The sequence below is a fragment of the Psittacula echo genome (assembly GCF_963264785.1).
Source record: "Psittacula echo genome assembly, chromosome: 1".
In the NCBI taxonomy this organism is placed as follows: domain Eukaryota; kingdom Metazoa; phylum Chordata; class Aves; order Psittaciformes; family Psittacidae; genus Psittacula; species Psittacula echo.
In genome coordinates, this window is record NC_137735.1 from 135,468,325 (window position 1) to 135,494,021 (window position 25,697).

Consider the following 25,697-nt stretch of genomic DNA (forward strand, 5'->3'; position numbering starts at 1 on the left):
GACATCTGCCGTTCGGGGCCTGTACTCAGCAGGGTTGTTGGATCTACCAGCTCTGGTAGTGGTTGTTAGTCTGAGTGATCAGCCACAGGCATCAAAAAAGCCTGGAAGGCAGCAATACAGATGAACTGACAGGAAGGGCTGCCTTGTCTAGTATAAGTCTTGCATTATGTTTTTGTGCACAGGGTAAAAATCTGCGTAGGGTTTCTGGTATGGAACCAATAAACAATTTGGGAGAGCAGCTGTAGTGCCTGAAACCAATGAACAGCTATGCTGGACTGACAGTGGCTCTTAAGTTTAGAGAAGGAAAAGGGCAAGCTTGCTAGGACAATGCCCTTCTGAGCAGAGCTTTAGGAAACACTTGACCCAGAGGTACTTGTGTTTAGTCATTGATGTGGAAACAAACAGATGATGCTGGAAAAAAGAGATCCTTTGGTTTACTTCATGTGGTTGTCCACGATTGCTGCTTTTGTTTCATTCGATGCTCTGCTGCAGTTGTGATATGAGAAATAGTGACTGATCTCATTCTACTCATGTTTCATCAATGTTATCCATGACTTTTCTAGAGCATGGTGTTCTCTTGGTTACCATGTTTTCAAAGCTTTACATTGAAGACATTCTGCACCTTTTATGTTCACTTGCTTTCCCCTCCCCTGGAAATGCCTGGGCCTTTGCACCCAGTGTACAGTCTGTGCACCCCTTGTTCATATGCTCTTCGTGTGCCTTGCACACACCTCTTGGTCCAGTGGTGACCTTTGATCTGGGGTCTTCTTGTTCCTTTCTCCAGACTGGTCTCTACCTGTTCCTTATCTGAATGGGGGTTGCATCTTCTGCTGATAGTGGCTTCCTTATCTTCCACTTTGTACTGGCCTCAGGGCCTCCCTTCACCTAACCAAGCAACAGTTCAAGAGAAGTTCAGTTGTTTGAGGCTTGTGGCCTAAGGCTCCAGCAACTTTACTCATGCTAAGCAAAGCTACTCAGACATACAGTTAAAAGATTTCATCTAACTTAATTTACAACACCATGCCTCCAGCTAGCCCACTGTCCTGTCTCCAGCTGTCATAAACAGATGCTCAGGGAAGAGTAAGAGCAGGACTAACATAAGTGATATTTCATCTCAGTTTTTTCTTGGCTGTCAACTGTTTTCAGCTTATCTTAGTTTCAGTATCTTAGTTTACTTAAATGTAAGAAACGTATTGTTTGATTAACACCTCGGTTTAAAAAACTTTTGTGGACTTAATAGTCCCCAGTATTGTCATCTCTCTTGGAAGTCTTCTGTGAAGAGGCTAAGATAAAAATAAAAAGATAAAAATATAAAATAAAATAAAAATATAAAAATAGTATCTGCAGATAAAACACCGTTCCAGAAAACCTGCTTATCCGAAGTCCACCTCTTCTAGGCCTCTTTCTTAGGGAATTGTTACCTTCGAACGCAGTCTGCATCCTTTAAATTTAATGTCGTAGCTTACTGTGGTAATAAGGCATCACTTTAGCAGCAAAAATGAATGTGTTTTACCTCTGCCTCTTGGATTCTCCTGGCTTGTCAGGTGGCAAACCTTCCCTTTGTTGTTAATTGGAGCTCTCAGTCTCTCATCTTCATGGTCTGCAAACTGCTGCTGTTGAGGTTCCAGCATCTGTCCTGAGCAGCCGCGTGACAGTATTGATCTTCAGCCTCCAATGTGTCATGGGGCTGCCTTGGGGAATCTTGTTGGAGCAGAGATTGTTATACATACTCTCATTTTTCTCATATTTCTGGTCACATTGGCAGATAGTGGAGGTGAAAGAAAGACTCACAGGTGCTTAAATAAAGGTTTCTTTGCCAGATAATCTCCTTTTCTTTAGCGAGTAACAAGCTCACTATCTGTTAGTCCTTCAGTTACATGTCTTTCAGCAAACACTTTTCTTCTTTCTACCTTTTATCCTTAGAAGAGCAAAAGCACTTGTTTCCTCTCCTGCCTTTACTTTGTGCCAGTTGTTATGGTGATCATTACTATAAATGATTACTGATATAGTCAGAATCCCCAAACTGCACATTCTCAAACTTCTGCCTCGTTCTTTAAACTTAGGGGTGATCCTTAGTGGCAGAAAAATGCTTTTGCTTCTCCTGTGTGAAGCACTATGAGCCCATAAATTATTCACTTGATAAGAGTTATCTACAGGACCTAGTGACTTGTTTTTGTGAGTGCCTATGAACAGTAATAAAGTGAGCTGATTCAGACAAGAGACAAACATGCTTCTTCATGCCAGGGATAAGTCAGGCCTTCCAGAAGCCTAGGGAAAAATGACACATGCAAACACTTATACACCTGGTTTTGTGTTAGACTGCTTGCTTGTTGAAGCAGCATAGGTCTAAAACCAGACCTATGTATTTGTGCTGTTGAATCTTATTACTCTGTGTGGCCTCAAACAAATTGCCAGCCTTTCCACCCCAAACCCCATGTCAGGATACCCAAATGTCTCTGTAGAGTTGCTAATAAAATTGGTGACTGGGGTAGCTATGAGGTGGAGTTTGGGAGTAGATTAATAAGGAAAAGAAAACTACACTGAAGGACTACACCCTGCTGATTCCTTGCTAGAGGTTACAATCACTGTGCTGCCTGTTAATGTTTTCTCTTCAAGGTAGATGGCTATACACAGGCTTATAAAATTTTCCATGTTGATTGTTGATCATGCAATTGAAACTGTGTGGCCAAGCCTCACAAGAAGGTTCTTTAGTAACAAAGAAGCTGCTTTTTTTTCCCTACTATATGTAGTTACTATATAAAATGATCAAGTACTATGTTAAATAGATCTGATTATTCTTATTCTGTTGTTAATAAAGCTTTTTTTAATTCTAGATTTGGATATCAAAACATCAGGGACTGGCTGCGTGAAGATTCAAAAGCTAGAATGTGATAACTGCAAAATAGAAACGGAGAAGGGGACTAGTGTCCTGCAGTCAATAAAGGTACAAAGAGCCTTCCCGCACTCCACCAGTGCTTAAAGAGGGATCGTGGGTGGTATATAGTACAGAAACTTACATACCTGTTCTGGAGATAAGTACTCTGATATTTCTCAGTGTTACTATGTGTATAGCACCTCACCTTTATTTATGGCATACAATTACAACACAAAGTTACTAACACAAAATAATGTGCAGTCAGAAGTCCAGATACCATTGATGATAACCAAAGCCAGCGGAAACAGTGACAGCAGTAAGCCTAATCTTTGTCCCCCTGCCCCTCAACAAAAAAAGAAGACAGATTGGGATTTCCTGTCTAGTTGCATACTTTGCAGTATGTGATTTATTTTTTGTGTGTGTTTGTTTGTTGGGTTTTTTTTTTAATAATTCTGATATGTAAGTGCTGTTAACAAACCCTAGGTTAATTTTCAATCAGAAGTTACACATTCTGTCCAAAATACCTGATGGGAATATATCTGATAAATACTGTACGTATAATGGTCATGACCTTGTTTTTTCAATGTTTAAGACTTAAGCTTTGCTGACATAGGCTTTTGTAGGAATAATCAAAGTATATCTGACTTAGGTGCTGTTTGGAATCAAATTTACTTTAATAATTAGGATTGTACTTGCAGGAATGGGTATAAACAAAAAAAAATAAAAAATGAGCTTTTCAAATAGTATAGTTCCTAAGTTTAATTTATTTTTTGAGATATGAAAAATCTTTTAATGTTTTCTTTACCATGGTGTAAGAGATGATTTTATAGCATGCATATGGGAAACTGAATTTAAAGGGAGATTTAATATACAAGAAAGCTAGGTTTAATCCATACTTCAGTGAACTACAAATAACTTGGATCCTCCAGGTTCTGTGTAACTGACCATTTTACTCTTAAAAAGGTAACTGACATCTAACAAAGAGTTAATAGTACTATATGTGTTACTGCTGTCTAAAACTGGTTAAAAATGGCTCTGTTATATAATAATAGCAAGCAGCAGTACATGAGAAATTACATAATATGAGAAGACAAGGTAGTTTTGGCCAGTGACAGCATGCCATCACAATTGTCAAGATTTTCTTTTTTTTTTTGTGATGTCATGGAAAAAGAGGATTTTGAGGAAAGACAACTAATTTTGTGGGCATCTTTTCTCATAGACAGTATGAGGTATGAAAAATGTTGAGTTTTAAAAATGAAAAAGTTCTATTTTCCTTGAGACTTCAAGTAGCAATGAAACAATAAACTGAAAAGAAGCCTGTAAAGTCACCAGTTTGGGGCTTTTGAGATCAACTCCTCTGTAGTACTCCACTAGAGGAGCTTGGTGTTGCTTTTTTACCTCTATCAGTTTTGAGCCTTCCTCAGTTCACAAAAATGTCAGGAAAACTACAAGTGTAAAAGACGATCCTTCCCATGTGCGTGCACCTCAGTGTGTCCACTTTGCTGGTGACCACAGAAGGCTTCTTTGTTCCCTTAAGCCTCAGATGACAGGAATGGCCTGGTCCTAGGAAGCAAAACAAAGCTTTGATAGATTATCAGGCTTTGGCTTTTTTTAACCCGAATAGTTCTTTTAGGTTGGGAGCGTTACAGTATCTCTCAGCCATAAAACCAGCTTTTAGTCTAATGTTATTAAGTACTATAGTTCTAGTAAAGCAACTGTAACTCATTTCTTCTAATATAGGTTCAAGAATTATACTCTGTATTATCAGAGAAGCAGAATTATTAACCCTTTGTTTGGTGTTGTGTTTTTTTTTTTTTTTTCCAAAGCTGCTGAAAACCTTACTAACTAGATGCCATAATGCAGCACAAAAGCTCGTTTTTCCTTAGGGAATGTGCTTACTGAGCAAACTGAGTGATACTGCCCTCCCCTGGATGCGTTAAAGAGCTGTTTAATGTTGTTTTGCTGTCGTGCTGTCCACAAACTTCATTGACTAGCAAAGCAGGAGACTTTATTGTGGAGAGCAAAAGGTCATTGGTCAGTGACTTGAATAGTCCCTACATGACCAGATTTTTTTATTTAAAGAGCACCAGCAAACAGCTTCACAGCTGCTGATTCTTTTAACTTGCCACAAAGTTGTTTGTGTAACTTGTAATTAAAAACTTGATTTTGGGGTCTGGTGTCCTTACAAAAGACCTAAAAAATTGACATCCACTTTCCTTAATCATGCATGCTAGCAATAGAACAGAAAAGATGAGTATTCTATATGAGTTTTTTGATGGATTTTGACTGATACTTTTGGTGTGATAGGCATTATCTAGCTGGTGAGATTTGTTGAGGGTTGTTCTATTGAGGTTTTTTTTGGTGGTGCTTGTTTTGTTGGCTAAAGCTCTGTTTACCCTATCCTTTCCAAGTCTGCAGGTCAATTGATTCCAAAATAGGGATAGAACTTCTAGGTCTTCTTCATAGTATTAGTTATTCCCAAATTCTCTTTTGAGAAAGCAGTGCTACTGCTTCTTAATTTTTAATCCTGTTTTTTATTACAGTCCATTAGCTTAGCAGTGACATTGGGACCAAGGAGATCCTTGCATTTTATTTCTATGTTCAGTGATTACTTCCAGCTTCCTGACTGTGCCAGTGATGACAAGAATTCCAGGTGTCTTCCACACAATCAGTGAAGACCTGCAATGCTTCCTCACCAGACACCATGTTTGAGCATGATTTCTTAAAAGTCCTGTACCACCGTCCTTCCTTTCTTTGAACTGAACAAATTCTTCTGTTTTTCTTTTAACGTCTTTGACTTCCCTGGCAGCCTTTTACCTGTTCCTTACTCAGACCTTTTCATGTTGCTAGGAGAAGCCCTGTGACATTTTAGTGTTCCTTACTTTCAGTGAGTGGAATATTCACTTTTAATGAAAAAGCTATTTGACTATTGTAACTTGCTTCCTCTCAGCAAATCCTGCTGTCTGTTAGATGTCTTGATGCCTACCTCTGAAAGCTTGTGAGGTTTATGGTTTTGTTTTGGGGTTTTTGGGTGTGTGTTTTGGGTTTTTTTTTTTTAAGAGATATGGATAGTCTAATAATTCAGGGGAGAGGGAAGTTGAGACATCTGTATCTTATCAAAACTTCTTTGTCCCAAAAACTATATATATAAAAAAAATCCTTTATTAAAAAAAAAAAGAAAAAAAATTGAGGAAATAAGTGTGTATGTCATGGTTTTATTTTGCTTAACTATCAGTGGCTATACTGGTAAGTCACTGCTCTACATTAATTCTTCTTATCTTATGAATTCCTATATTTTCCTGGTGTTATGTGCTTGGAGGATTTGTTCTTTAACCATTGTTACGATAATGTGCCAGATGAAACTGCCACAACTGTGCTGTCTGGCTGAGGCGTCTAATTTGACTTTATCCTTTTTACTCTATATGGAGAGAATCATCTATTATTTGTACAGAAGCTTAACTGCACAGCTGAGTTATTTCCAACCTTTAAAAGGGCTGAAGCACTGCTGAAGTCTCAAGTTAGGGCATTGCATTTTACTCTGAAGACCTGTTTGGACTGTGAAAACCTTGAGACTGTAATGCAGCTATATGCAAAATACCTAATTTGAATTAATATCTGGAATGAAACACCAGGATCTGGTTCTACTTGCAGGCCTAGGGTTTGCACTGGTATGCACACATAGAGGTTTATGGCTTTACATCCTACTCCAAGCATAAGTAGTTTTACAGTGTGATTGTATATCATTGTCCTATAGAATTCTGTGAAACTGTAAGTTTCAGGTCAATGAAAGGCTTCAGTTTGTAAGTTCATTTCTCACTCCCAGCTTGTTTCTCATATGCTGCAGCACTAGGTATATACATACCTTGGCTTCTGGATGGAGCATGAATGAAACACAAAGTTTTCCCTTTCTTTGCTTGCTGCTTTACGTACTGAGTGAATGTTTTTCTAGTTATAAAAACCAAAACCAACCCCCCCGAAAAACTACTTGTATTGAGAGTAAAAGGTTCCTCAGCATCCTTCTTTCCCTTGTGTTTCTGGTTACAAAGAAAGGTGACTGGTTTTCAGTTCAACTGCACTGGAAATAATCAAACACATTTGGCAGTAACTTGAGGAGAAAGCTTCACAGTAAAATGGAGTTTGTGATCCAAGGTGGTTATTGTGGTACGGCTTGATAACCAAGATAGATTCTCGTTACAATTATCCTAACCATAGGATTTTTTGAACTTTTTTTCCAGAGCCGTAAAATAGATATACGGACAAACGGTGGCAAAGTAATTGGTCTTGGAACACTTTATGGAAATACAGATATTAATGCAACAGAGAAGGGTGTAAGTAAGATGTAAAACTTTCTCTTTGGCTTATTGAGCTTGTCTGCATAATGACTAAATTTTAAAGAATGTGCTAAAGGATGTGTAATGACCCTCACAGTTTGATTGTCATTTCATTGTTAACTTCCAGTTGTCTAATTATACTATCTTATTTTATGCTTAATTTGCAATAGTGAACAGGCTGCACAGAAAGAGCAGTAAGAAGCATGTGATCATTTTGTTAGCACAGAGGCATTGCTAGCATTTAATTCTCACAACACTCTTAAACTTTTTATGTGGCTGATACCTAGACATCTGGATTCTGCAGTAGGCCCATGAATTTATTTTAGTGTCTCATTAATAGTGGCTGAGTATTTGTCCATGCTGTACACTTCCAGCATTATATGATTGTAAGAACAGCAGAGTAGAAGGTTTTGTATATTTCTTTGTAGTTGAGGAAATAAAATCACATGTAATCTTGTTATGAGGTGCAGTGAGAAGAATGAACAGGAAAAGTTTTGTAGAGAAGTAGCTGGCTTGTTTCAGCAGATGGCAGTATGAGACAAGCCTCATACTACTCTAATCTCATTTTGCTTCTTGGGATAAATAGTCAATTCTCCATTATTTAAAATTATGTAGAGCTGGGGTCCCTTACATAATACTACAGTTCTCATATCCAGTCTGGTTTTTAGGCTCAACTTGAATGTTTAAGCATTGTGATGTTCATGCAACTGGTTGCATCAGGATTCATTACATCTGAACCAGTATTATACGAATGTGTGGAGCCAAGCCAAGTCTAGATGTAGCTTAGATGCATGCAGTACTCTCTCAGAATCAATAAACCCAGCAACTCTGGGAAGAATTGGAAAGAATGAAGTTAGCTTTCCCTAGACAAGGATAGAATTGAGACCAAGCTGTTAAGTTCTAGGAGTCCAAAACAGCCTCTGTGTAGTGCTGTTTGGCACTGTTTTATGTAGATTGTGTTCTGAAGTCGTATGTTCTGAGATCATATGAGATAGAGCCAGCTGTGAGCTGTTCTTAAGGTCCTGCTGTAAACTGAGCAACTTGCTGTTGGATTTTCCAAGAACTGGTAATGTTTAATTACCTGCATTTTTGTAGTGGGTGCTAGCCTATTTTTTATGTACAAAAGAGCTATAGACTGTTGCAGCTGTACTGTTGTTGGGGGTTGTTTATCCTGGAGAAAAGGAAGCTCAGGGGAGACCTTATTGCTCTCTATAACTGTCTGAAAGGAGGTTGTAGTGAGAATTGTGTCTTATCTCTTTTTCCTAAGTAATAAGTGATAGGATGAGAGGAAATGGCCTCAAGTTGTGCTAGGTTGTGAAGCATTGGAACAGGCTGCCTAGGGAAGTGATTGAGTCACCATCCCTGAAGGTATTTGAAAGACTTGTAGATGTGGTACTCGAGGAGATGGTTTAGTTCTGGGTTAGCGGTTGGACTTAATGGTCTTAATCATTTAGGCTGGAAAAGACTATTCTATAACTGATGTATTTTCATGAACATTATTGCATCCCAGCAAGACCTCCCACCGTAAAGCAGAGTGGGTAAGGCCTGACTGTGGTATGATCTGATGATGCCATAATTGGATTAATCAGTTCTAATTCATTGGCAGTTCCATTGGGACTATTAGTAGTCAGTGGAGTTAGGATCTGTCTTAAGCCCTAGCAGCCACAGGGAGTAGAATAGGGCAGAGGTAGTCCACACCATTCTGGATGTATCCTCCATCTTCCCAGAAAGGATTTCTGTTGGAAGGATCTGAAAACTGGAATCCTTGCCTTCTACCAGTGATTAAGACTGGATGATTCCTGTGGAGTCATGCTGCTCAGAACGTACTGGCATGGTGGTGGTCTTTAGAATTGTGCTGTTAGTCGTTTGTCCCAAAGTTGTTTGTTACTCCAGTACAGTGCATAGCGTTAATTTTAAATAGCATCTCACTGGAGTTGATAAAAACAAGTGGATGGTAGAAAAATAGTTAGATCTGCATTTACATGAAAATATTTCGTGAAAATGAGAAATACAGTTATTTTGCTCTGAGTCTTTAAATGCTGTTGTCCTTTTGAAACAACAAAACAAACTTTATGCAGATTGAGTTAAGGTGCTTCTTTGTGATCATAAGTACAAATATTGCTAGAATTCACTCTTAGAGTTGTAAAGTTGTAGTAACTTCAGTGAAATAAATCATTTTAACAGGAATTTACAGCTATGGAACAGTCTTTTGGCTTATGTTGTTCACCTTCCTAATAACAAACTTTGCTGTATAGTTAGGAAGGAGAGTGTGAGATTTCTTTTCTCAATTGACCACTTCTGTTAACAGTCAGTCAACCTTACATCTCCTGTGTGTTTGTATGAGGTGTTTCTTCCACCAGTTGTAGTCATCATTATGTAATTATGGCTCTGTCAGCATTTCCAGCCCCCTCCTGAAGGTAGGGAGGGAAAGGATGTGGTAAAAGACACTAAGCACTTGGGAAACAGAATATTTTTAAGGGAGAAAATGGAGAAGGCACTAGTAAAATATTTGAGCAAGGATAACACAAAAAGGAAGGCCAAGAAGAGGAATATGCGGGGAAGGTGGTGTTTATGTCGTAATTAAACATACCAAGATGTGTTCAGGTGCAAAACCAAACATTCTCATTCTGATTTATGGAGATAGACTGACACTTTAAAGGGTACGAAACTGGAACTTAAGCATGTGGTCAGTCTTAGTAACTACAAACTCCCAAGGCTCTACTCTCAAGGGGAGGAATTTTTCCAGAAAACCTAGTGGATCAGTGGACAAAAATAATCAAATTTGTTTGACTGGGGAATCATTAGCTAATCTGTGCCACAGGGACTTTTCTATAATGCTTATTTAACAGAGCCAAACAGCTATGTTCTGCCAAAAATTCATAAAAGTTTAAGAATTTGGGACTGAAAACACAGTCTCAGTAAAAAGTAATCCCATATTTTTGTGCTTTTCCTATCTAGGATACTTTTTTAGTTTTATACTTGAGCAGTCTGACTCCCATACCTTATTTCAGTTATTCTGAAACAAATCTTCATTGTATTGGTAGTTGGTTTTGCTTTATTTTTTCATAGTGTGTATGTAAATTATTGTAAGTTAGTGTGTCTTGTTACATTCTTAGAGACCTCCTTTATAGTGTAGCATCAACTTTTCTTGTAATTTTCTTTACTAATCAATTTTCTTTACTGTAAGGGTGGTGAGGCACTGAAATGGGCTTCCCAGGGAAGCTGTGAATGCTCCATCCCTGGTGATGTTCAAAACTGGATTGGACAGAGCCTTGGGTGACATGGTTTAGTCTGAGGTGTCCCTGCCCATGGCAGGGGTTTGGAACTAGATGATCTTAAGGTCCTTTCCAACCCTGAGTATTCTATGATTCTATGATCAAGTCTTGAGACAGTAGTCCAATCAGTATTCTTATGTGAGAAGATGGTGTAAAGCTCAGTATGCATGGATTGGTATGGTCACAGTGTAATTTGGCTGACATATAGTCCATACTAAAGCAGCCTCTTTAGCTCACTTTTTGGGGCACAGTACAGCATGGAGTTTGTGAAACACTTGTTGCTGTTTGTCAGAATACCTCATACTTCATCCATAGCTTATTCTTTGTATAATAAAACACCAGAAGGGTCAGCAGACTTTTGTATTAACTTCTTTCCACAAGATGACAATGCTAAAATGAAGTGGATTGAAAGTGTTAAGTATGAACTGTTGAATGATTGCATCGTAAATCACATTTAACTGGGGAATAATAGAGTTCAATTCATAAGGTAGTTGCATAATCTTGTAAGTTACTCTGGTTTGTTGAGATGGGTTGTCACATGACTGGTTACTGGCACACAGATGAAATCATAGAATCATAGAATGGTTTGGATTGGAAAGGACCTTAAGATCATCTAGTTCCAATCCCTCTGCCATGGGCGGGGTTGCCTCGCACTAAACCATGTCGCGCAAAGCTCTATCTAACCTGGCCTTGAACACTGCCAGGGATGGAGCATTTACCACTTCTTTGGGCAACTTGTTCAAGTGCCTCACCACCCTCGCAGTAAACAATTTCTTCCTTATATCTAACCTAACCTTCCCTTGTTTTAGTTTAAAGCCAGTACACCGTGTCTTATCGCTACAATTCCTGAGAGTCCCTCTCCGGCATCCTTGTGGGCCCACTTCAGATACTGGAAGGCTGCTATGAGGTCTAGATGCATTTATCACCTTTTATTTCCCAAATGTGTCCGTAGTGCAACTTTTCAAATCTTATCCTTTATCTCCATTTCTATTGAAAAGATGTCAAAATGGATATCTATCCCTCATTTTCAAGGCTTTGTATATCTTAAGGCTTAAGTCCAAGAATAGAGGCCTGAGTAACTGAGGTAATATGAACAACTATACTGAGGAAAAGTGCAGCTGTGGCTTTTTTTGCAAACCTTCACCAAAGCTATGTCTACAAAGTGACCCAGTTAAAAATCTGTGTAAAGAGCTCTATGTATAAACAAAGACAGTGGATGTTTCGGTATGTGGTGACAGAAAACTGATTATCAAAGCTTTAAGCATCATAATGCTGCATGAATGTTATGTCTTCGTTGTTACAGCTTATCTGTTTGTTTACTTCTAAAAATTAAGAGTTGTTTCTTAAAAATAGATCATTTTGTGACTGTTCGGGTTCTTCACCTGTATGACTTATGTAGTAATTCATTGGAATGTTGTAATGAATCATTAACTTTTTGGTCAGTTCTCTGGATGTAAAGGTTTTTTGTTTTGTCTTGTGTAGCTTTTAACTAAGAACTTGACTCTGTTCTTAACCAACTGCTTTCCATTTGTTTTGCCTCTTAATACTATTACTTCCCTATGCCTTTTCAAACTGCGATGACAACTTTTCCATTATGTTTATTTAAGTTTATTTCTCTTAGAGCGTGAATATAGAGAAGCTGCAGGGGACATCCATCAACATATCTACTGAAGATGGGCTGCTGAAAACTAAGTATCTCTATGCAGAGTCATCATATCTGTCTTCAGTAGCTGGTGATATTCTGCTGGGAAATATTCATGGTAAGAAGAAAATACTGAGCAAATTTGTCTGCTTTGAAGGTGTTCATAATGTTCGCCATAACAAATGGGCTAATGCTATAGACTGTTGCTAGATCAACTGTGCACAGTGTACGCACAAAGCAGTTCGGTCTGTTAGAGACCAAATTGAAGATAATTAACTTGTCTGCTGCATTTATTTTTTTAAAACAACTTTGTAAGCATACTTATGAAATAGCAAAAAGTGTATTTTGTAGGAGAGAAACATCACACATACTAAGGATGTAAAACTATTTTAAATTTCAGCAATGAAAATTATACTTAGTAAAGAGGCTTCTCTTCCCCTCTCTCCATCCTTTATTTTCTTCATAGAAGAAGTAGCTCTTACTGCATCTGCTAAGAACTATGGTAGAACTTGGTTGTATTTAGTTTTTAGCAGAAATAGTCTGTCTCTGCTGGCACGCTATGCTAATAAAGTGGTGACAGTTTCTGTTCTGTGATTGGGAGTGGGAGGAAAGTCTCTAATCCATCCACCCTTTAATGTCCTTCACCTAGAACTAAAACTAACTTGATGATCTTTTATTTAAACAGCACTCAAGGTTAGAATCTGGTGTGGTTTTCTAATTTAACAAAGTCCCACTGAATTCTGCCTGTGCTGTAGTGTGGGTTTGGTGATTTAACATTAAGTAAAACAAACTGGGGGATGTACAAAGAGTGAAAATTACTCAGATCAGTCAGAGTTCCAGATTTCCAACTGTGTGCACAGTTTTGTGTTGTCGTCTTGCTTGAGAAATGACTCTTCTTTAGAGGAGCAAGTCCTTTGTCCATTTATAGTAAATTTAAGAATTGTTTCTAAACCTGTTAGGTTAAGTTCACTTCAGCATGCATAGTTAGAAATAACTTTTTTTTTCATGTTATTGTATTTTTTTAACATGTAGTCTGTATTGTTACTGGTACTTCTGTCTCAGCTGTTTTGGTTTGGTTTTTCTAACTTCAAACCCATATAATGATGTTGTGGACTGATCAGTGTGCGAGCATGTTCATGCCTCTGTGCACAGCCAAAAGCTTATTTTGAATAACTAATTTTGAATAACCAGCCGCTGTAGTTGGTGACTTCTTTAGTAATGCCTCATTGTCATCTAGCTGAAGAACAATATGAAAACAAATAGAATTGCATCCAAATTACACAGACATTTCTTATGTCACTTCAGGATTATTTTTATGAGCTCTCTATGAAATGGGTCTGGAACACCTAATGTTATTTTAGCTGTTTCTTTTCAAAACAATTGCACACTAACATTAGCTTGGCTCTTCTATTTTTCCTGAAAAAAAAATCCTGCAAAAAATCATGCTCCTCAGTCATGTTTTAATAGTAAGAGCAAATACTTGTAAAGTATTCTAAATTATTGTATTACATATATATATGCACAGAAACGCGTGAATACTGCTGGAAAAGATAAACTCCTTTCATAATTTTATGTTAGAAAACAAGTGGCCACTTCTGGTTTTTGCTCATGAGGTAGCTCAGTTTTAGTAGCAGTTTTGTTTGTAAACACTTGGAAAGATTGTTTCTTGGGCAGTTAAGTCCACTGTTTTCTTATAGCTGACAGGATGCTGATACTGTAGTCGCATATAGTTGCACTTGTAGTATGCTTCTCAATACCCTTCTCTGACCTCACCTCAGAACCTCAGTGTCATTTTTGACTGGGAAGACCCAAGTTGGACACAATACTCCAAATGCAGTCTCGGAAGAGGATTTTACGTGCTGGATATGCTTATCATACAGATAGTGATTCATGCTGAAGTTGGTGCATATCACAATGCCCTTAGGTCCTTACCTGCAAAGCTTCTTTGCAAACAGCCGGTACTCAACTTTCACTGCCTTACAGGGTTGTTTTGTCTCACGTGCCGGACTTTATATTTGCTTTTGATCTGTTCTTGTGTTATAGTCTAGTAACTATTTCAATATAAGAGAATCACACTGGAAAATATAGTTACTGAAGTTACTTTATATATTTGCACACTAATTAATATATAGGAAAAGATGACCATATAGCTGCCTTATAGTGACCTGCATAAGACAAAACAGAAAATGTGCAATGTTTTGAAGGTAGTATGGTGTAATGCTTGAGCTTGGCGTTCCATATTCCCTTCTGAAAGGAATCTGATATACTAAAGCATGTTCCATAAATTTCAGCTATGTTTCTGGATTTCAGTGATTGTGGGATTGTAGAAATTAATTTCATTCCCTTTCAGGCATGACTGTACTTTAGCCTCAAATTTAAAATGCAAAGTCAAAGTGGTAAAAAGCTGTGTGGTGGTTTATTTGTTTCTTCTGTGCATCAGAACCATGCCACCTTGAGAGCCTTCAAAACAAATTGAAAGAATGGAAATAATACAATATAAAGTGATGCCTTTATTTATGTCCCGAAAGCCATCTTTTGCCCCAGTCCTATACTGATCCTGTCTTGCGGTACTGTAGTTTGAAGTTTTATAGTGTTTATGGAGAAGCTTATACATGATAGAAAAAGATAAGTATTTCTTCAGAAGCAATCAAAGAACCAAGCCACTGTCATCAATATTCTGTTAAAACTATTATATTTTGGACTTTATAGTATTGCACTACAATGCTGAAGTCGGTTGCATATAAGAATCAAACTAGTAATTACCTCTGGTCAGCTCTTCCTCTTTGTCCTTGATATGACCAAAAAAATGCTTGGCTAGCTTAAAAATTGTAAGTTAAGCATTGGCCTTTATGGGACCACTGCACAACCAAAAGAACACTTCTGTGCACTGTCATAACACAGCAGGACATTCCTATCTGCTTTAAAACCAACATTTTTTAGCTAAATATTTGAAGTGAGTCTATCACACTAATATGTTGACATTATGCAGCATTAGTTGTATCTGCCATATAAGTTTGTGGTTATTAGGAGTTTGATTTCAACATGTTTTAATATTTTTCAAGAACCTGCTTATCAAAACAGAAAGCAAAAAAACCCCAGAAAAATAAAGAGCAAACCAGAAATCCCCAAGTCCCAGGGGCTATATGCAAGCAGAGTGTAATCAAACTTCAGCTCCACGGAGGCCTGCTAGCTGACAAAACCCGAAGCTTTTTTGTAGCTTGCACAAAAATAAGTGCTAGTCATGATGATATGGGGAAAAGTGTGGGATAATTATAGTGTGTCTCTTAATAACAGCAAATGGTAAAGCCAAACATCTTTCAGGTTCATTGAAACATGGTTTTGTTTCAACTGATTTTTCAGAACCCGTAAGTATTTTGTACAATGTGTGCTTGAAATGATGAATTGAAGACTATTGATGATAGGCTGCTTTTCTAGCTTTCAGCCCACAGACCACTAAGAAAAGCTCTACAGGTCACATGGAGTGGAATGCATCTTACCTTAATGGTTGTTTGCCACTCTGTCATTACAGAAGATAGGAGCAAAGCTTGATCCATATGCCATTTTTAAAGGCCAGTTCTGAAAGATCTGAAAATTGTTGTGAATAATGTGTATTACTAACTTGGACTCGGTTACTATTATCAACCTTTTATTTTGCAATCTATTCTCCTGGGAGGATGAGAGTGTGGCAGGAATGACATGTTGTGGTTTAGTTTTTAAAATTAAAGCATTTGTTGAGGCATTTTTTTTTCTGCATTTTTTTTTCTGCCATAGACCACTGATTTCTTTTGCCTATTTTTAAAGTCCATTTTGTCTATGACTCAGTGATAGCCTTTTGCATAGACAGGTATAACATTAGAAAATCATTTACATTCATAGAAAATGGAAGACATCTGTCCATGGTCACTAGCTATATCCTTTTACTGGGAAAAAGTAATGGTTATAGTGGGTGACATGGTTTAGTGTGAGGTGTCCCTGCCCATGGCAGGGGGGTTGGAGCTAAATGATCTTAAGGTCGTTTCCAACCCTAACTATTCTATGATTCAATTATACATGTGTAGCATACATGTGGAACTATGGAAGTTACTACAAACTTTGTTAGTAGGTATAGATGGATTTTCTGTTACGAGGTACATCTGTCATCCTTCCACATTCTCTTGGTTCCATAGGTAAAGGGGAAGACTATTCATCTTGAGATTTTTGAGGCTAAAACACTAGTGCCTGTTCAGAGTAATGCAAGTTCACTGGGAGACCATTCTGCATTACTCACTTTTGTTCTCCAGTTTCTCCAATGCACTCAGATCTCACTGAAGTCAGTGAAAAGCATTGACAAGAGATCATCATGCATATGAGAATAAGTTTGGAGAGAGTAGGTAAAGTTCAGTAAGTCCAGGAAGCAGCCTTTGCAGAAAAAGAAAGGAAAACAACCAGCCAACTCATCCTCAGAGCAGGGCAGGGGGAATATACATGTGCCTACATCTATAGACACACATATATTTGTCTGTGTATGTGTCTGTGTCTTATCTATCTAACTATATATATATATATATATATATAAATAAAAGGGGAAAATAGGGACTGTTTATGTTACTAATCCTGTTGACCTGCTTAAATCATCCATAGTTCTGTTGCAGGCATCAGAGAAACATGCAAAAATTTGGCGCAAAATAAAATAAGAAAATACTGTGCCTTAGCCTCACAATTCATCTCTGCTTTTCTCTCTCTCACATCCAGTCTGTGTCTTTAAGTTTTACTCCATGCTTTTCTCATCTGGAATCAATTCATTGTTACCCACATGTGTTGAGATTTTTGTTTGTAAAGCAATAATATTCAAGCAATATATCTGGTTTGTGCTATTTTGCTTCTCTATGCAAATGAGAGATACTACTACAACTGCAATGCGCTTGTACAGGTCCACATTACTTTAGCCTTTGTTACAATTTCAGAAAGCAATTAAATATGCTTTTAATGTTTTTTCTTTCTCTTCTTAATAGGTAACACCAGCCTTCAGACCAAAACTGGGAATATCTCAGTAGGTAGGTTCTACCTTCTCTTAGAGCTATCTCTTTTTTTCCCTCTTTCCTTCTCCTTTCTAAAAGCCAAATGTTCACAGGGAAAGTAAAGAGGTAATTCCTTACAGATGTTTCTGCCCTCTTTTCAGTAGCACTGATAGCTGTGTAGCTGAAGGAGATCCTTTCCAAACTTCACTGTCAGCCTTTTGCAGTTGGGCAACTCAGACTGTCTCACGTTTGATACCACGGTACTTACTGGGCTTTGCGCAAGTCACACTGAATCTAGGTGCCATCTTCTAGATTAAGATGTGATTAAGACACAAGAAAACAGTAACTAAAAGGACACAGGAATTGCAGTCATTTTACCTTTAGCCTAGTTCTCTTACATTCGTTGATATCGATGACTAGCTGTGTTTAATTTTTATATCTCAAAGCATTGATCATTTATTGAGGAGGGGAAGATTGTGATAATAGTAATAGTCTCCAAACTATTCTGCTGATCTTTGTTTTCCCTTCAGAAATAAAAATGGCTCATAAATTTTCTTTCAGGAACTTGAACAGGATATACAACAGGACAACTAGGAGTTACCAATTATGGTACATATTATATCAGTTGCATTTTGGTAGTACCTCAACACAAAAGTAAAAAAAACTCAAATTCTGGTTATTTCTATGACAGAAAATTGAAGTAACAATCATAGACAAGGCTCAGTGACTCCTGAATATACGTAGAAGGATTTCCCATTCTGTAAATAAATTGATTATGGGCCCAAATCTCAAAGACTTCTGCTAATGGTAGTAACCATAGTCACTCATTAAGCATTGTTCAGGGACAATCTGTACTGTTACAACTCTTCTTATGTTTCTGAGCAATCTATATTAACTTTCCTGGAAAATGAATGCAATACACATTCTTCTGAGTTAGTCATTAAACCACAGAATTAAATTAAGCTTGCTAGTCTGTTTTTCTTTCTTTTAAATAAACTCAGAGTATGAAGTGTTTAAATAAAGGTTTCTTACCACAGGAGATAGCTTTTTCCATCAACTAGATGATGATAATTTTCCTTAATTAACCAGGTTCTACTTAAACATTAAGACACATCTTAGAGTTGAAAAAATTTCAGTTTCAGTACTGAAAGCACTAGTTAGACTTAATCTTTTCTTGAAGAGCTTTTTTCTTGAAGAGATCTTTGTGGCTTTTTCCAAAGGTAAAAGACTTCTAACATTCAGTGGTTCAACTCTATAAACTTGAAAAAGAAAATATGAAGTTTTAAGTGGAAGGTTTTTGTCTGTGACAAACACATGCTACAAGGTAGCTTGTTGGATTGTCAAGAAACCTGACAGGGATTTTTTTGATAGAAATAGGAAGAACAACTTAAATCTTCCAACTTCCTTGGCTGGGTTTTCATAGGGATATAGTTATTTACTTCACTGGAGATAGAATTTTATTAGTTTACAGAAAAAATCAGTTTGGGGATGTATCATCTCTAAATTTTGAGGATGTATCCTTTGCCTTTGAAAGATTTATTTACAAGACAAACTTGAGAATGATGGATATTTTTTTTCTTCAAAATGTTTTTGGGAAAATATAAGCTGCTGGCTTGACAGTTTCCTATTCTTATATAATTTTGCATTAAAAAAAGGAAACCAGTGATGTTCTCTAATCTTCTGCTTTTGTTATTATTCATAGAATATTTTTATTTCTTTTTATTTTGGTGTTATTAGTCACTGACATTGTTTTCCAATCCTGTATTAGAAGCTTCCTACTTGTATCAAATGTTCTATGGACTTTGAATGACTTCATAGTTTGAAACAACCAGAGCTATTTTTACTTCTAGTTTTAAGTTGTGATTGCTCCATCCCTGGCAGTGTTGAAGGCCAGGTTGAAGTGTCTTCACTTCAGAGTCTTGGGTGAAATGGTTTGGTGTGTGGTATCTGAGCCCAAGGCTAGGGGATTGGAACTAGATGATCTTCAGGTCCTTTCTAACCCAAACCATTCTATGATTCTAAGTTGCTATTTAAATTAGTCATTATAAATCTGAATTATCTTACAAAGAGTAACTGAGTACTTCGTATTTAGAACTAGCTTAATCTTTTAACTTTTTATTCAGTAAATTCATAGGAAAACTCAGGTTGGAAGAGACCTCAGGGAGTTGCAGAAATGTAGAATGTTTGAGGTTGGAAAGGACTTCTGGAGGTCATTTTGTTCTGCTCCCCTGCTCAAGCAGTCTCTAGTCCCCAGCCTCTTGCTCAAAGCCTTGTGAGCTGTGAGGTTGCTCAGAGCTTTATCCAATGGTTCGAAAAACCACCAAGGATGGAGACTGTACAGCCACTCTGGCAAACTGTTCCACTGCTTGGCTGTCCTCAGGGTTGACAAGACTATTCCTTCTATCCAGACTAAAGCTCTCTTTTTTTGATAGATTTTTGGTCTGTCATGCTCTCATCATGCACCACTCTGAGGAGTCTGGCTTTGTCTTCTTGATCACCTCCTTGCAGATACCAGGGGACTGCTGTCAGGTCCTGAAGCAGTCTGTTCTCCAAGCTGGGCAAGCCCTTCCCCATCAGGAGAGGCTGAGGAGAGGGGTGTTCCATAGCCTTTGTTGGTGCTTCTCTGCTGGATTCAGTCCAGTTTATTGATGTCTACCCTCTTTTGGGAGCCCCAACACTGGATGCTGTGTTCTAGGTGTAGTGTAATAAGTGCCGACTAGAGAGGCATAATCCCTCTCCTTAATAACTGGCCATGCTTCAGTTAATACTGCCAAGGATACTGTTTGACTTCTTTTGTGCCAGGGCACACTGCTGGCTCATGTTCAGTCCTGCTAGAGTTTGCTTATTTCTCAATGTTATTGGTATGGTCTAATTATATATTCTCTACTTTGCTGCCAAGGCAAATTTTCCCCTACCAGCTCCAAACCCCATGGCTTTTCCTTACTGGATTACTTACATTTATCCCAATTATTCATTGTAGAAATGAATCTTCTGTAGTCAGAAGTCATAGAGCTTATGGTGGTTGTTTCGGAGGGGAAGAAACAATCTTAACCAGCTTATGGGCAGCAGGGACTTATTCTGGCAAGGAAAAGGTAGAGGCATACAGCTAATTGGTTTGCAGAGATTGTTAACACGGAATGATAGTCTGTGGATAGATGTGGACAGCATGGATAGATACTCGAGGAAGATCCCTTATGATGTATAGTGTGTCAGAGGCTTATCAAGGGGAAGATGTACTTTGCATGTTGTATTATGATGCAGGACTGAGGCATATAATGATTTTTTTCAAAACAAAGTAAGTTACCTGGAAAAGACTATGTGCTTTAAAACCAACAGGCACAACTTTAAAATCAAGGTAGAAATTATATCATTTAGCAATAAAAGGATCATCTAGACAATTTAGTTAGCAAAGGAATTGTTTTCATGAGAGATTTCTATGCTTTTTGTGTTACATCATTGGTTTTGCCAGGTCCGGATGATGAGTATGGTAAGGACTGCTAATGATAATTCAGTGGTATGTGAAATTAGTCTATTTAACATACATTTCAGTTTCTCATTTTTCATGTAATGGTTTTAGAAGATTATTCTGAGAAAATTAACCACTCCTTATCAACACATTATACTAGACAGCCAGTTAAGTAGGAATTAAATCTTCCTCGCCGTTCAGATTCATTAGAATCTTATGTTTTTTCCTGTCTTTAACCGCATCATAATACTTTGTTTTCCTGTTGAAAACCAGTTTTTTCACCAATTTTAACATGAGGAAGGTCAGTTGTTATGTGCTGTTAGGAAAAGTAAATATGTTTTTGCTTAGATTTAAGGAAAGATCACTTTTTAATCCTTTCTTCAGTACTTCATAAAATGAAAATGTTGCAAAGGATGTTTAGTTTTGTCACCCTTGTGGACTTTCTGGTGGTCTTTAATTGCATAGTCTTTCTCAAGTGATGTGACTTAGGTCTTATTTTTCAAGCTGTATTTATTTTTCATAAAGCTTAACAAAAGCTTGTCAAGGACATCTTGCTTCAGTGCTTTTTTCTCTTCCTGTACTAGTAAATTCTTAAACAGCCGAAGTTGCTCAAGGGTGACCATCTGTTCCACTCCCAGTAGAATGGTTCATTTCCCCTTGAGCTGTCAGTCCTTAGCAAAGCCTGAATTCAAACTATATGCTTTTTTCCTTGTTTTTTGCCTTCAGTTATTCACATTGATCTCAGCTAACACTGCGTATGTTATTAAAAATAAATTGCCCTAAGTTTGTTCTGTCATAACTGTAAAATATGTGTAGTCTCCTTTACATTTAAGTTACATATTTTATCCTACCAGACTGTGTTACTTAATATGGGGTAATTTTTCTTGTTGAAGTATTTATTTAAATTTGGCCCTTTTTTCTTATATAACCTTATCTTTGCTGTTTTTAATCCATTTCTCTTTTTTCCCCCTTCTCATTTGTTTAGAGTTAGGCACAAAATTTAAGCATCATCATTAATAGATTTGCAGAAGTGATGAGCAACTTGTCTTTTGACATTCTTAACATTTGTATTTAATATCATATCCATAAAATTCTCTCCATAACTCATATCCAGTTGTTTCTGTAAAATATACTTCGCTATCTCCATAGATCAAAGTTAGGCAGGTATTGTAATGTCAGCTTTAGTGTTTGGTTAATGCTGCCAAGGTTCTCACAGCTCTTGAAGCTTTGCTGTCATTTCTTCTGTGTTATGAAACTTTCTATTTAGTGGTCTATTTAGTGGTACAATCTGGGAGTCAAAATCTGGCAAGTCACCCTCCCAAAACAGTGTTCCCCAATGGAAAAGCATTTTGCTTTTCCTCAGAGTTGTTTGTTCTTTGGTTTTTGTGGGGTTTTGTTGTTTTTTTGTTTTGTTTTGTTTTTTTGAGGGGGTGGTTTTGTTCTTGGTTTGGTTTCTGGGTTGTTTGGTTTTGTTGGGTTTTTTTTTTTTTCACTTTACAGGTAAATCTGTGCCTTGGTGAACCTATACCTATTCCCTCTTCCTGCATCCTTTATTTGTTTGTGCCTTCTGCAAACAGAATCCAGTCTCTTGCCAAAGAATAACTGATATGTATATAACTATTTACATTTATGATATTTATATATGTATATAAACTGAAAATCTAGAGAAGACCACTTTTTTCCTCTTGCAGTGGGGCTGCTATATTTGCAAACCGCATCTTTCCACTGTGAAGAGTCTCACAAGAGCTTCTTTTGCATGTGAAGAGTAGGAAGAAGAAGGATTTGCTGAATTAAACATTGGTCCCTGCAGAGCACCATCAGCTGGTGGCAGTGTACTGACTGTTAGCAGTTGTTCTGCCTTCAGAGGGTTCTTTTCCTGTCACTTGGGGACTCTTCTTTCTTCCTAGTGCAGATAAAAGAACTAATTGCATGTTTTGTTTAAAGCAGAAGAGTCAGAGGCTGAATATTTCCTGTTGCCAAAAAAAAATCTCTGTTAAGATTATGTGGAGGCTCTGAAATTGGCTTTAAATTTGATTGGGAATATCTGAAAAAGTGGCTTTTATAAGAGCATGTCAAGCTATCGCTACTAAAAATACTCAAAAATGTTGATTCATATAAAATTTTGCCATTTTAATGACTTTACCTTTCAAATTTACCATGAACAACCTTTTTAAAAGTGATCAATAAAATGTTCCATTGTCACACAAGAAAAACCTTTTTTTCAGTTCATTAATTTTCAGTTAATGAAGAGTTGATATTTGGGGGGATTCTTCAGATTTGTAACACAGCTGCTTTAAGATAAAATCTATTGAGATGGCACACTCAGTTCTACTTGTCACTGTGTTCTTTTTAGGCAAAGACAGTCTCTCAGCTTCTCAGCTGACTAAATATGGATTGGCTACTTCTTAATTACTTTTTAACTACTTTCCTTTCCAAAGAAATCAGTTTTAGCTGTTGGATAATAATCCTTTTCCGTGTTTTTACTGTTGTATATGATACACTGATGTTCAACATCTGTGCTTGAGATCTGGAATCAGAAAAGCGCCAGATGAGTTTGTTTAAAGTTTAAACTGGGTAGCAAGGGTAAGGTGTTAAGGTAGATATCCTTGTTATGATTCATCAAGTTAATTCTTTCATGAATGTTTTTACTTTCTAAAATGGGAAGTGTTATTCAGGTTTGCTTTTGTTATTTTAGTTCTGAAGGCCTGACTGTGTTCCTTTTTCTGTGCACATCCAGAAGCTAAGAAAAAGTTTCTGTCAGTATTTCAAGATTTCTTGCCAATACTTTCATTTCTAAATTGTATCAGAAAAGATATTTCACTGACTGCCTTTTGCTCAGGTACATAGTTAATTTTTTTATGCCTCTCTAGCGTTGCTTCATCATTTCTTTGTAATTTTTATCAGCTATAGATCTGTTCAGTAGTCCAAAAGTTGACTCTTTAGACCTTCACTGTAATTTTGAAGGAATTTGTATATTTAAAACTGGAATGCATTGCAAGTAATTAGAGACTACTTCTCAAGTATACAGTTCAGGCTTCTTAAAGGCTTTTTAATTGTAAAAAATGTTTCTTCAGTAAGTATTGTTATAAATTTCAGCTAATAAGGTATAGAAGAAAATACACACATCTCTGTTCCAGGGCAAAGAACAAATGCTGGTTTCCTATGTATATTAAAGTGCAATGTTTATCTCAAAAATTCATTTAAATTTCATATATGTAGTGAATGAGACTTTACAAAGCCTGACACACAGTTCTTCTTTGTAAGGAGATGTTATAGTGCACAACTGCTTGTTGTTTGCATGGGTGAAGTTCTCCCTGTGTAGAGAATGAGCAGATGAACTCTTTCAGCATCTAAAGTAGATCTGAGTGTTCAAAGTCTGTGCTTGATCTTTGCACACAGATAAATTCATCCTTGTAGAGAGAGGGAAGTGTTAACTGTGGCCTTGTAGATGCTACAAGTCCAGTAGCAGCTGCAGGGCTATGGCCCTGGGATGTGTCTGTGCCACAGTTCTGGACTGTGGAGATCAGTTTTGCTCAGAAACCTGTTTTTCTAAGAGAAACCTGACATTCAGTAAATATAAGTTACTTCTCAAACACAGAAGAACTGTCAAAATCAAAATACAAAGAAAGATTCTGGTAAATGTTTATTTTAAAGGATGAACAATAAACAAGATTTTAATTTATTTTATTTTCCTTAGATTCATCAGATGGAAGTCTAAAAGCTTCTACACATCATGGGACGATAGATGTTTATATCAGTCAGTTAAGAAAAGTGGATCTGAAATCCCAGAAAGGTTAGGAAACTAAAACAAAGATTTTTGTTGTTGTTGTTGTTGCAGCTTATGATGTAAAATAAAAAGGGGCAAGGGTTGGGGGGTTTTTTTGTTTGTTTCTGTCTGAAAAGCAACATAGTTTCTGATTGTTGGTTATCTGTATTGTTTTACCTCATTATTAGAAGGTGTATATACTGATAATACAGTAAACTCTAAGGGGCAATGGTACTTAATATGGATTACAGAATATTTGTGGTTTTCAGTGCTTATTTTTCCTGGCAGCATACCCAGCAGAATCCTGCAGAGTTGACTTGTTATGCAGTCTTCCTTTGCCTTGAACACAGTTTATTCCATGATGCTGATACGTATGTGTGCAGAGTCACAACTGACACGCATTTACATTTCTTTTTCCCACCTTTACTGGTTAGTATGTCCTGTTCCTGAAATTGGAAGGCAGAAAAAACAAGGATGAGAGGCCTTACCCTACCAGTCTTCCCTTTTCGCTCCTGATTACTCACTAGAATTTCACCTCTTAGGTAAAAGGTCACGCCTAAAGTCAGATTCATAGTTTTACCATTCATGAGATAGGATACTGTAAATGACCAAGCCCTGAATACATCTTGTTAGCCCTAGTTTTGAAAGAAAAAGCCCACAAACTACAGTGTTTTTATACTTCAACATCAAGTCAGGCACTGCAGGTGTTTTAATTGAACATGGTATTTGGTACCTTTTTCTTGTCTGTGAGGCAATGCCTGTGCTCTGTTAAAACCTAGCAGTTACTCAGAATAATGAAGGAAATGCATTGAAATAACTTGTGTGCCATTCTTCTGCAGCAGCTGTTCTGATTTCTTTAGTGCAAAGTAATATCTTCTTGTATTATTTCTTAGTTACCTTTTGAATCACTTAGTAATAAGTTAATATTTCTTTGAGTTAGTAGGAAAGACAAACATTTCATAAAAGCTAATTGTTATTTTCAAAACATTGCCTGACATCTTTTCTGGCAGCACAGTTTAGTAAAGACAAAGTTGATGAAGTTCTGTTTTCATTTACCCCGTAAATTCAGTGTAACTGCTGACAGCTGCAGTGTAGAAAATGTCCCATTCGTGATAAATTAACTGCATGTGTATTGGATTTTATGAGTCACATAACTGAGAAACTCTCCAAGGAGGACCCAAAGATGAAGACCTTTCTTATCCTAAGGCTTTTGTGGCTCCAGCAAAATTTAGGCCCAACTATACTGACAGTTACTAGTTCATCAGGACTGTCACAGGCAAGTGATTCTGCTGAATTTAAATTTCATAGCTAGGGTTGCTTTCTGACCACTATTTAATTGTTACAA

At 37.2% G+C, this 25,697-nt stretch overlaps 1 protein-coding gene across 2 annotated transcripts in view; it reads left to right on the top strand.

Moving 5' to 3' along the window:
- Window positions 1–25,697, top strand: part of FAM185A (family with sequence similarity 185 member A) — a 37,202-nt gene that overhangs the window by 778 nt on the left and 10,727 nt on the right. The window contains exons 2-6 of one of the 2 annotated variants that reach the window (XM_080639270.1): window positions 2,835–2,944; window positions 7,111–7,203; window positions 12,103–12,241; window positions 17,115–17,156; window positions 24,284–24,379. In XM_080639270.1, coding sequence (XP_080495396.1) covers window positions 2,835–2,944; window positions 7,111–7,203; window positions 12,103–12,241; window positions 17,115–17,156; window positions 24,284–24,379 — 480 coding nt within the window. The remainder of the gene's footprint in view (window positions 1–2,834; window positions 2,945–7,110; window positions 7,204–12,102; window positions 12,242–17,114; window positions 17,157–24,283; window positions 24,380–25,697) is intronic. The other variant, XM_080639271.1, reaches the window with a different exon arrangement.